The 12,302-nt window shown below is 33.9% G+C and overlaps 1 protein-coding gene across 5 annotated transcripts in view; it reads right to left on the reverse strand.

Annotated features, from left to right (window-relative positions):
• The window catches only part of LOC148284699 (uncharacterized), a 35,081-nt gene that overhangs the window by 15,758 nt on the left and 7,021 nt on the right, over positions 1 to 12,302 (reverse strand). The window contains exons 2-5 of one of the 5 annotated variants that reach the window (XM_088236517.1): positions 12,110 to 12,237; positions 5,636 to 5,703; positions 5,366 to 5,539; positions 993 to 4,684 (exon numbers count right to left, since the gene is read on the reverse strand). In XM_088236517.1, the coding sequence (XP_088092643.1) occupies positions 993 to 4,684; positions 5,366 to 5,539; positions 5,636 to 5,652 (3,883 nt within the window). In that variant the 5' untranslated portion in view covers positions 5,653 to 5,703; positions 12,110 to 12,237. Of the gene's footprint in view, positions 1 to 992; positions 4,685 to 5,365; positions 5,540 to 5,635; positions 5,704 to 12,109; positions 12,261 to 12,302 lie in introns of all 5 variants that reach the window. The other 4 variants (XM_088236508.1, XM_088236502.1, XM_088236522.1 and 1 more) reach the window with 4 other exon arrangements.

Here is a 12,302-nt window from a genome sequence, read left to right on the forward strand (position 1 = left end):
ATTCTCATTTAGCTACTATTCGGATGGGTTGAAGAGATGGGAGCATCGCTGGGAGAAGTGTATAGATGTAAAAGAAGACTATAAAGAAAAAAAAAATTGAATGAATATGACTTGTTTCATTGTTAGGTCGGAAACATTTCAGACAGCCCTCGTATTTGTATATACATAAAATTTACTAATTTCTGAAACAATCACGCTCATTATTTGAATGTTTAAAAAATGTTCGAAAAAATCACATTTAATTGAATTACTGGAGAGGTTGTCGACAGTAATATCCGATTCGAAATCATCAAATTCATTTATTATGGGAATATGAGTTCCAGATTTGCACGAATTTAATTGTTCCCTTTCTTTGGCACGGTCCTCAATAGATTCTGTTTCCATATCAAAATGAAGATCACCTACCTCTGTGTCATCCTCAGAAAATATTTCGTAATTGGAGTCTAATGCCATGGTATAATTCTCCAGTTATTTTGGAAATTTCCTCGTCAACCAAATTTTGTAATGTCATGCACTTAACTAAATTTGATTAGGGACCTACACAAAATCGAAAGATACAAATTGCAAATCGAAATATTCGCTGCTGTGTATATCCTATCTGCCCACAATGCTACACTGACGTAGTTACTGGGAAGAGCCCGGCGAGATACTATTGGTCGAAGTGAGCCCGCCAGAATTTTCAACTAATTAGCCGTTTTCTTAGGTTCGTGACCCAAATAAGTGATCTCTTAGATCTGGATTTTTTATAAGCAAACGTATTATCTTAGTTGATAAACCGTAGATGGCATTAGTAGCATGAAATATCCTATACACAAACGTCATAGGGTACAAGTTGAAGATTTTATCAGCCGCCAAAGGTAAGTGTAACAACATATTTACGCTCGCGTTGAACAGAAGGAAATCTAGCATGTAACGTCGGGTAACAACATATGTTACAGTCCCATTCAAAGGGTTAGTATAAGTGTAAATTTCAGCATTAATTGCAAACTCACCATTCCCAGAAAAACAGGAACTGCTCTGCAAACTACTGTGCTCCGTGACATCAGAAACTTGAAGTTCAGAATCTCTATAGTACAGTCCAGGAGTTGGAAGATATGTTAGAGATCTATTCTGCGATCCTAGACTCCCAGGTGTGCTTTTACTGAGTTCATTTTTCAAATGAGGAAACAGACGGGTTAGGCTGTATATATTCTCAGAGTGGAAAGAAGAAAATATTTCAGTAGAGTGGGTCATTCGATTATCCTCACCCCAAGAAGCTTCTGGAATAGATCTTGTCATGCGAGTATTCATTGGATTTTTTAAATGCTCTCTCGTTATATCAATATTCAAAGCTGGAAGTGGTTTATCCAAATCTGACAACTTAACAAAAGATATTTTCGATGGGTCACTTTCTATTTCTTTCTCAGTGACTTTTAAGTTCATATTTGTTTCTGTTGGATTAGATATTGGTAACTCTTCAATTTGACCATCTATAGAACTTGTCATGGTTTGATCATCAACATCGTTTTTAACTTGTTCTGGGTGAAATGTCATATCATCATTATCGGTGATAGTAGGAGATGTATCATCAGTCAAATTATTTTTTTCTGAACATGTACTGCTCTTATCGAAGGTTTCATTTAACTTTGCATCACATTTATGTTTCTTGGTGGGTTGATTAGCTTTAGTTGCTTCGGGATTAGGATCATTAGCTTGTTTGTTATCTATTGCAATAGCATTATTTTCTGAATAGCTACTTTCGGATTTTGAATATGTCATATCATCAGCTAAAGAAATATCAGATAGAGAGTAAATTGAATCTTTTTTCTTGTGAATCTGGTTCATAAAATCTGGTGAACTTTCACTGAATTTACTTAAACTCAAACTCTTTTGCTTCTGAAAATGTTTAAGTTTAATCTGAGAATCCGCTTCAACATTGCAGTCACTGAAGTTCCAAGAATGCCTGTTGGCATTACTTGGCTTAATCTTTTTGGAATTTTCAGTGTCATTTTTGAAAAATTTACACTGTAGATTTGTTTTATCAGATATCTTGTTTAACAGGTTTTCAATGGCATTAGGTTTTGCCTCGCCAGAATTTTCAACTGTGGAAACATTTGATTTTAAATTCTCTGGAATAACTTTCAAAGGCGGCACCACATCTTTTTTGTTTTCAGACAATCTAGACGGCATTTCCTTCAAGCTTTTATTTTCTCCAATATCCACGTACATGGAAAACAAACTTTTTTTGGCTTGATTCAATTTTTCATTATCACTTCCTGTTTTAGACTCTGTTGTATTGGGCATATTAGCAAAGTCAACATAGAATCCGAGTGATTTCTTTTTTTCTGAAAAATAATTTTCTTCATTCGCTTTATCAAATGATCCTTTCAATTTCTCATTTTGATTGAAAGAAGGAAATTGTTTTTCGCCTTTAAAGTGACACTCATTTTTACAATCACTCATATCCACAATCCACGATGATTTGGTTGGCGCTTTAAATTCTTCGAGTGGACACAGACTGTTAGGTAAGGAATGGGATGTGTATTGAATATTTGTTACAAAATCTTCAATGGTTGCTCCGCCAGAGACTATTGGCATTGATTCATCACACTTTTGCATTCTGCGTGGAGAATCAACATGTGATTTAACTTTGGGGGATTCAAAAGGGGAATTTTCTTTGGGCTCGGGCACCTTCCAATCAATTTGCATGATTGAATTACTTGGAGTTTTGGGAACTACACATGTTGAGTCCATGGACAATGAATTCGACTGATAATCACTAGTGTTTAAAAATTTGGAACCGTTCTCTGCATCAAATCCAGAAGATCCATTGAAAATATTTTTATCAATGCTATGTACAGCATAACATGAATCGTTTTCACTTGCAGCAACCGCCTTTTCCATAGCATCAAATTCTTCTAACTCCAGTGAATCTTCATTATTACTTGTTTCAGAACTTTCAGTTTCCACATTTAACAATTTTAGAGTACAATTGTTGAACTCTAAATTTTTCTTATCTTGTTCTTTTTCGGTAGAAGGAATTTCAATCCCTACAGAGTTCAAAAACAACTCACCATCATCTGCCAAAGCAGCAGCATCAATAAAGCAAGCATTGTTTTTCTTTTTACCAGATATAAGACTAACTTCAGAAGTATCATGACCCACCAGTATACTATGGTCTGAAACATATTTCTTTTCATGCAGAATGAATGCATTACACACTTCTTTAATTGCTAATACATTTTTAGGAGGAAAAATAGATTCCCAAGAGCCTGTTTCAGATGATACTGACGAAGACTCGAGAATCACAATTTCTTCATTTAAGCGCTCTTTTTCTTCTTTACTTGATGTTTTGCAATATTCAGTTTCACCTTTATATTGCAAGTTTACATCATCACTGTCAATTTCCGCAGTATTGCTATTAGTAAACTTTTCAGACTCCCATTCTGAGCAATAAGGGGAATCTGAATTTACAGAAATTCCCAAATCCACCAAATCTTGACAGGTTTGACTACCAAGGAGAGTATTATTTATTTTATCATTAGTTCTACCAGAAAAAAGAGAATTGGATGTTTCTCCGATAAAACCATGGGAACTTTGACCAGCCAAAGATGAGTCTCCCTTTTCACAAATTGAAGTTAATTCTTTGATATTTGTTGAATCCTGTTGAGATAATTCAGGATTTTGACTATAATTATAAGAATAACTTTGTGAATCATCATCTTTTAGAGGATCAGTGGAGAAAAGTGATTCGGTGAAATCTATTCCAGAAGTTTCTGATTCAGTGTGCTCTTTAGGACTGCCATAACTTTCCACTAGTCCACTAGAAGCACTTGTGGTTTCTAACCCAGAGTCAATCGTTGTGATTAGATTTTCCATTTCTATTGGCATTGAATGACTCCGAGATTTGACAAAAGTGTGGTTGGTGACTTTATTTTCTAAAAGAGACGGACAGTAATTTGCTGCTGGAGTTAAATAATCAGATGGTGAGCTATTATCATCATCTTCACCAATCAAGCTATCAGGTGTAAAATCTTCACTGTCTTGAAGATCACCATCCTGAGAATCAACTTGAATATCCTTTTCTACAAAATCCTTATCTACAGAATCGTGATAGGTTAATATGGACTGATCAACTTTGGGTATACAGGGACTGTAAAACTGCGAGGCTGGGTTAGCCCATTCATGCCCTTCGGTTTTAGGTTTATAATTGTTATTTCGATTTGTAGATATATTATGATTACTTAATCTCTTAAATCTACTAAAATCACAGCTGCCGGAATGTTTGAATACTTTTGATGTATGACTAGATCTCAATGACAGTGTTGTTGGTTTGACTCTTGATGTAGAAGATTGTTTTGCGGGAGAATTTTGTTGAGTTTTCAATATTGATTGAAATGCCGTTAATAATTCATCTTGTTCTGTTAATTCTCTCTCTAGAAGATTTGGTTCTTGATGGGCAGCATTTTTATCATCTACGTTTTCTGCAGATTGAGAGTTTATTGTGGTTGAATTCAAAGAGTTTGTGACATACGAGGGACTAGTTTTAGGGGTAAGGAATAAATCGGTATCTGGTGTGAATGGTTCCAGTGTTCTAATTGAGAATTTATTACTGTTCACTAAATCTTCTTCAGCTGTATTGTCTTGTAAATACTCCAAAATTTCATCCTCTTGTTTTTTAATGTTGCATTCAGAGTATGTGTCACTACAAAAAAGTAATAATTAGTGACCAATATTTTTTATATGTCCAAAGCAATTTAGGCAAGTAGTGGAATTTATCCTTGGCGAATTTAAGGGAAGTGGAGACTTTTTTGGGGGAGGAATAATTGACATCTAGTCTTTAATTACAGGGCTTGAAAAATATGGACGTTAATAAACAAGCACAATAGTGAATATTACAAAATGTGTAGTGGTCACATATACCAGCTAATGAACGGATTATGAACCTCTAAATGCCAAGGCAGTCATCTATTTTTTTTTAATGAATATTTACGTTTCTATGATTAACCCAAATATTGAAATTTTGGGGCAATTTTTTAACGAGTTTTAAATTTATTAGAAAAATGGTAACCAAGTTGTGGCATAGCAGGGTTTGAACCTCAGACCTCTGATCAATTAGTCCATGACATTAGCAACGGAATCACAACCCGTTTCTTTTTTTTAAAACATTGTCAATCTCTGCTGCGATATTGATATATTCTTCGATGATTTAGTTTTCATCAAATAGTTTTATTTGCTTGATTTTTTGTGCGTTCATATTTATAAATTGACGGGCTTATTGCCAAATGGCTACAGTACTCAAATTGCTCCTAACCAACCAATATTTCCGATATAATAATTATTCCAAATACATTACCAACTAATGCAATACATACTACAAAATTACCTTATGAAAGATTCTATCTCAATAAATGTTTCCTTGCTTATTCCTTTTTTCAAAATACTATCCAATGTTTCATAGAACCTCGGTGATCTAGTTTTCAGTATACATCTATGAGTGGATATTTTTAATTTTCCAAGAATAAGCTCAATGTCAGTGTATAGAGTTTCATCGAAGATTCTAAAATGCAAAGGTTTTGTTAAGGAGAAGACCAATATTATTGATTAAGGTAAAAATTAAAAGAAAAAAACAAACATAAAAAAAAGATAAACCAACCTAAAATTATTTGTCATGAATTGTTGAAAATTGGATACACCACACAAACATTATTAGTAAAAACATATCTGAAAAACAAAAAAAAACTAAATAAGCATGAAATCCAAAATAAATTATACCATATGAGGAATCATCAAATAAAAGATAAAATATTTACTTTGATAAGATTTTACAAAAAAAATATTTTGAATTTCATTAATTCACTACACAATAATATAAACTCATACAATACAAGTAATACAAATACATAATTATGAGAAACAAAGTATAAAAAATCCATTAATACAAATATTGTGTTGCTAAGAGTACATATTACATACAAAATAAACAACTAAATAAAAATAATAACACTGAAAACTAAAACTGGATCAATGTATGAAAACATCTTGGTAAAAATAATAACACTTTTTTTATACACAACAAGTCAGGTCCGTAAGAATGTTGCAAATCTGCAAAAAAAATTGCAGAACAGTTTAAAAAAAATAAATTACAGGCAGTAAAAAAATAATCCTGTTTTTTTTTTAAAGGTTTAAATTGCCTTAAAAATGAAAAATGACTACAATCTAAAATGTGTGTTTCATATTATTATAATGCAACTATGTAAATATCTATTATTTTGATGAAAATTTCATATTCAAAACAGTCGCATGGACCAGACGATGTTATCTTTAAATAACCTTACAATACATAATATGTTCTTTTTCTGCATAATATGTGCACACAATAATAAATCATAAATATACAGTGCTGTGAAAAGTCTTCACAAAGACCATCGCAATCATATCGCGGGGTAGTCACTACAACTAGGTAACTTCAAAATCAGCATTTGTGAGTTACTCACTAAAAACATAATTTTTATCCTTCTCCATTACTACTACTACTACTACCATCACGCCATTTCTCCGTAGGGGTAGGCAGAGAGAATGGACTGCCACACACGTCTATCCTGGCATACAATCCTAGCCTCTTCCACATTCATACATCTTGTCATACATGCTCTTCGGTTCTGTCTGCTTTTGACATGACCAGACTTAAGATTTTGGTTTATCTGATCATGCCACGTCTTCCTTGGTCGTTCTCGTCTAAAATTGCCGTTCATTTTTGCCATATATACTTGTTTTACCATTCTTTCGTCGTCGATTCGTTCTACGTGACCAAACCATCTCAGAGACCCTTTCCCCCCTTATCAATTATACTTGTCTCAGATTTACACTCTCGCCTGATTTCATCATTCGTAACCCTGTCATACATTGATTTCCCACACATCCGTCTAAGAGATCGCATTTCAACCGCGTTCACTCAAAACTAAAAAAGTTTGTTGTAGGTAATTTAAATTCCATAGCTTAGTAGGTTTCAATGATGACCTGAATTCTTTAATAAACTGAATTTTTCAAATAGGGAATGATACCGTTCAATAAAATAAATATTTACTTGACTTTTGATTAAATAGGTAATTACTTTTATCATTTAATTTCATCAATTAATATTTCAACAACACGAGCAAAAATCAAAACGGTAAATTAATTAGAACTAAAACACAGTTGACTTATTTTAGAATAAAATAGTGATGTTCGCATCACAATTTTTAAAAATAATCGCATGTTTATGTCAGTTTTAATGGCAGCCATCGTTTGACAGATTTAACTTATTCAATACCTTCAATCCCTTGGTAATATGCGAATTGCAGAAAACCTATTCCTGGATATGTTCGCTGATAGCAACTTGGACCAATTGGTAAATAAATCAACCCGTTACAGGAACAACGATACCCCGTCTATACTAGATATAATCCTATCTAACGAAGAAAATCTGCTTACAAATATAGAATACCTACCGTGCATAGGCAAAAGTGATCATGTAACAATGGCTTGTTTAAACATCTGGGATCCAAATTAAAAACTAAGACCATTATAGGCACTGTATAGCGAACCCAACATTGCACAATTCATCAAAATAAGAAGATACAATGGTTGGGCCATGTGCACAGAATGAATGATAACCATCTCCCAAAAAAAGATTCTTTATACCACTCCAGAAGGCAGACGAAGCAGAGGTAGACCAAAATTAAGATTGCTGGATTATGTGGTAAGTGACATTAGAGCGATTGATCTGACGAACTGGAGAAGAGCCGCAGGATGCAGGGACGAATGGAGACGAATTCTGGAGGAGGCCAGGGCCCACAACGGGCTGTAGCGCCACTGATGATGATGATCATGTATCTATGGTTACAACCCTACAAGCATCCGTCTGCACCGATAATAAAGTATCTAAATGTGAAAGAAAAAATTACTATAAATCCAACAATGAAAATATAAATAAACTGTTGTCACAAGGATCTATTCATTTTCATAAAACTGGCATTGATGAAAACTGGAAGTTGTTCAAAAATTACATTCACTCACTTCCTTTGAGACCTCCATACTCGACGCACAATACTTCACGACTGAACCGACCAAGCGCAATACTGCCAAAGAAGCGTTTGTAGTATTCACTTACACTTTTACAATGCCATATCATATGATCTGATGTGACCAATAATGAATGAGATATACTTAGTTGAAAAAAAGGGCGTGAAATACGAAATTACTTTTTTCCCAAAATAATATAACACAGAATATGCTACTAAAATATAAAAATCCTATTACAAACCTACTCTCGAATACGGGTTTCAGATATGGAATCCCTATTTGGTTAAGGACATCAACTTGTTGGAAGGAATCCAAAGACGAGCTACAAAGTTGTTGCCGAGACTAAAACTGCTTTCATATGTGGAGACTGGAAACTCTCGGTCTCACAATGCTGCAGGAACGGCGAGAAAGGGGTGACCTGATAAAGACATACAAGATACTCTTATATGTCTTTATCAGGTCACCCCTTTCTCTAGTTCAAGCTTAAAGATGCTCGATTTCGAGGCCACAGTCTCAGACTGGAGAAAATGAGATTCAATCTGAATCCACGGAAATATTTCCTGAGCAAAAGGGTTGTTGATGGTTGGAATAAGCTGCCACAAGGGCTGATCTCAATGTGTAGTCGGATTCAAAAATGGACTAGATTTGTTTCGGAAAAGTTTAAGTGCGCCAACAACTAACTTTCGTTAAAATAGATTAAAGCATATCTGCTTTAAGGTGCTCGCTTAAAATTAATATAATAATAATAATGTATTATACATAGAAAACACGGCATTTTTATGCACTTGCCAGTACAATAATATGGATGGTTTCACTGCATAACTTGACATTTTCAAAATGTACTAGGGCTTTGAGCACAGCCGCAAGTTTAAAGCGACTGCTACGCCAGGTTTGATCAAATTTCATATTAGGTCAATTTGGAGATGTGGCCACGCCCACTTCGCAAATCTAGATATATTACCTGTGGGTAAAACGAAACGCCTGATCGAAGGTTCCTCCTGCTTGCAGACCGCTGTGTAAGCCAGACTCTAGACGTGGTTATCCTACAGACTAAGCAATGAGGTTCTGCGCTGCAGGCCTCTGAGCTGAAGCAGGGCTGGGCGATCGACCTTCACTAGGGACAGCGGCGTCTGCGCAGCGACACCTGACCACGACCTCTCTCCCAACGCTAGTACCCCCCTCAGGGAGCAAACGCTGCATGGATTGAGGCCGTAGCCAGGTGCACGATCCCTGTATTCATTTCACGATGGATCACGCTAGTTCTGACGTTGCTAGTGACGCGCCATCTCGGTTCCGGATTTACAACCAGGAACTGGAGCAGGAGTTGGATTGCCAAATTTTTCATTAGCCTAGTGGCCGCCCGAGACCCTTCCAGTCCGGGTGCACGCGCGCTTCGGCAACACATCATATTCACATAAAATGTATATTGGTGTTTCTTTATCTGCACTGTAGAATCTACATCTCGAAGTTTTGGAAAAGCCCGGACTTAAATCTAATAGAAAATTTGCGGGCAACTTGACAGGAAAAAACAGAAAGGTGTCATAGAAATAACTTGTTAATTGCGCTACTTGAAGAATGGAGAAAAATACTGAAAGAAAAAAAATAATAATAATAATTTTGAGCATGCCAAAATGTTTTTAAAAAAACCTTAAAATATACATGTGTTCATGTGTATACAGGTGGTCATACAAAATACTAAATTAATAAATAATTGTATATATTTTTATGAAGTTATAACAACAACACCGTATTATAAATTTAATTTTTTACTTTTCCATGATAAACATTAGATAGAATACCTTTTCACAGCACTGCATATACAAGATGTTTATGTTTGTATGCAACATATTTAAAGGGGGCAGTTAAACAAATCACAAACAACAAATACGGACTACAATTTTTCAAATAAATACTACAATCTGTGTACAAAATAATGACAAATGAATATTGCAAAATTTATACAATGAGGAAATTCAGTGTTTCAATTTTATTTATTTATTTGTTAAAAGACTCAAACTAAGTAAAAATATATATTTATAAATAATTTTATTTATCGTATTATTATCACTATGTTTCTTTTAAAGTTTTGTAATTTTGTATTCCGCCTGTGACCTTAGAGTTGTTGTTGGCGAATTGAGCTGACTTTTAAAATGAGAATCCCATACATATGAAAACATGCTAAATATCGCTTCCTGCAAACTGGAAATCTATCACAACACATAATTGATTGGCTATTCTAAATAGCTGTTGACCAGAACCTATGACGCTTTAAAGTAGTTTATTTTTATGAATTTTTAAGAAACTTTGCTGAGTAATCAAATACTTTAATTTTTACCATGTGTACGAAAACATTTTTTGCCTCCTATTTCCCGTAACACTGAATGTCCTCTTTAATCAACATTATTTTTATGAAATAAATAAAATTACAGAACATGCCAAAATTGTGGTGAATGGAGAATAATTTATATTTTCAACAATCTGTTAAATAAAATATGTAATATTGAATTAAAATTATTGATTTAAGTAGGGTATCTGATATAAAAAATATATAAGAACCTACTGATGAATTGCATGCTTGCAATTCAGCGGGACTTTTACAATAAAATTATTTAGTAAATAGTTTTTATAAATTAATGTGAGTTTTCATTAAAATTTTTGTAAAATACAGATTGCCTCATCCCTACTGACTATTTTTACGATTTCACTCCCATTATTAAATTTCCCGGGTACAATGTGGTTGAAAATAAAGTTATGGCGTGCATACCTGCACACAATTTTCTATAAAAAATGGTACAACTTAAGGTACCATTTCTTGCACCATCTAATGCAGCCATTAGTGTGCACACATTACTACTATTACAGAAGGGTCTATATCCAAAGATCCGGAGCGTGAGGATTAACAAACTCATTAGAGGTCGCCAAAGTTTGTAAATTTCTTGCATAAAAAATATTAATATCTAAATATAATATTTTTAATATTAGTTATGAATTATCTCATCAACCATCTGTTTGTTACAATTTAATAAATTAAAACTGATTTTTGTGTATAAACATACATATAATATATATATCCTCGGTCGGCATGCATTACCGCCAATCTACCAAATCAACTTTTCCCAGGAGATAGTAAAATCTGTTTCAAAATCATATCTAACACATCATTCACTCCGATCCGCGATACTGTTCACCTTCAGAAAGCTTGCCTACTATTGGTCCCGCGCGTATCGTATGATCAGGGAACATTTAATAAGAGTTAAAAATTCTCAAATATGAAAGGATAATTTTTGCTAAAATTGTAGATTGGCGGTAATGCACGCCGACCGATGATATGTAATATAATAACAATAAGTTTGAGCTTAAAATGTAAAATAACATAAACTGATTACAAATTTAAATTAACAAATACATTATTGATAAAACACTTTGTATTTTTAAGCCACACACGAGTTTGATATTAATTAGAACACAAACTTCAGGTATTTAGAATTACCCATCACCCCCATCAGGTGTAAATTTATTTATTTAAAATTTAAACCATAGTTAGATTTCTATAATTCCATTCGTACATGCGCTTCGTAGCTGCAAGACGTCTGTTAATATAGCTTTCGTGTCTAAATGTCATGAATTATTAAATTATTTTATCCTTAAAATTCATAAAGATATGGAAGTTCAACTATCCATGTGCTCTGTAGCTGCAGGACGTGTTGTAATCCAGCTCTTATTTGTAAACGATTTTGAAAAAATAATTAGAAAAGTCTATTTTTAAATAATATTAATTGGGGCTAAATTTCATACCGTCCATGAACTCTGTAGCTGCAAGACGTGTTGGGATACTTAATATACAGCACCCTCGGGGTGATTTTAACAAAAAGACTGTATGTAAATTATCCATAATAATAATAAATATAAAGTTTATATTTAAACCTAATGACGGGTCATTCTGAATGAACCTGAAACTTGTTGTGTTCTAATTAAAATTATAAAAAAGAAGTGTTTTATTTAAAACACATTTTAAATGTTATTCCACAAAGCAAATGCTGAAACAATAAATAATTTAAAGTATCACCTTGCAATATCATTCTGAAGACCAAGCTGGATGTGATTGTTAAGTCTGTGGGTGAGAGCTTTCAGGTCAGAGTCAGTAGGTCCATCCGAGGCACCCGGCCCGCCTTGCATCAACCATCACCCAAAGATCTGATCCAAGCAACCAATTGAACCTTATAAAATAAACCCACAACACATTTTCTTTAAAACACAAA

This window comes from Micrasema longulum, unplaced genomic scaffold (genome assembly GCF_059751315.1).
Source record: "Micrasema longulum isolate JH-2025_06_02 unplaced genomic scaffold, ASM5975131v1 h1tg000097l, whole genome shotgun sequence".
NCBI lineage: Eukaryota > Metazoa > Arthropoda > Insecta > Trichoptera > Brachycentridae > Micrasema > Micrasema longulum.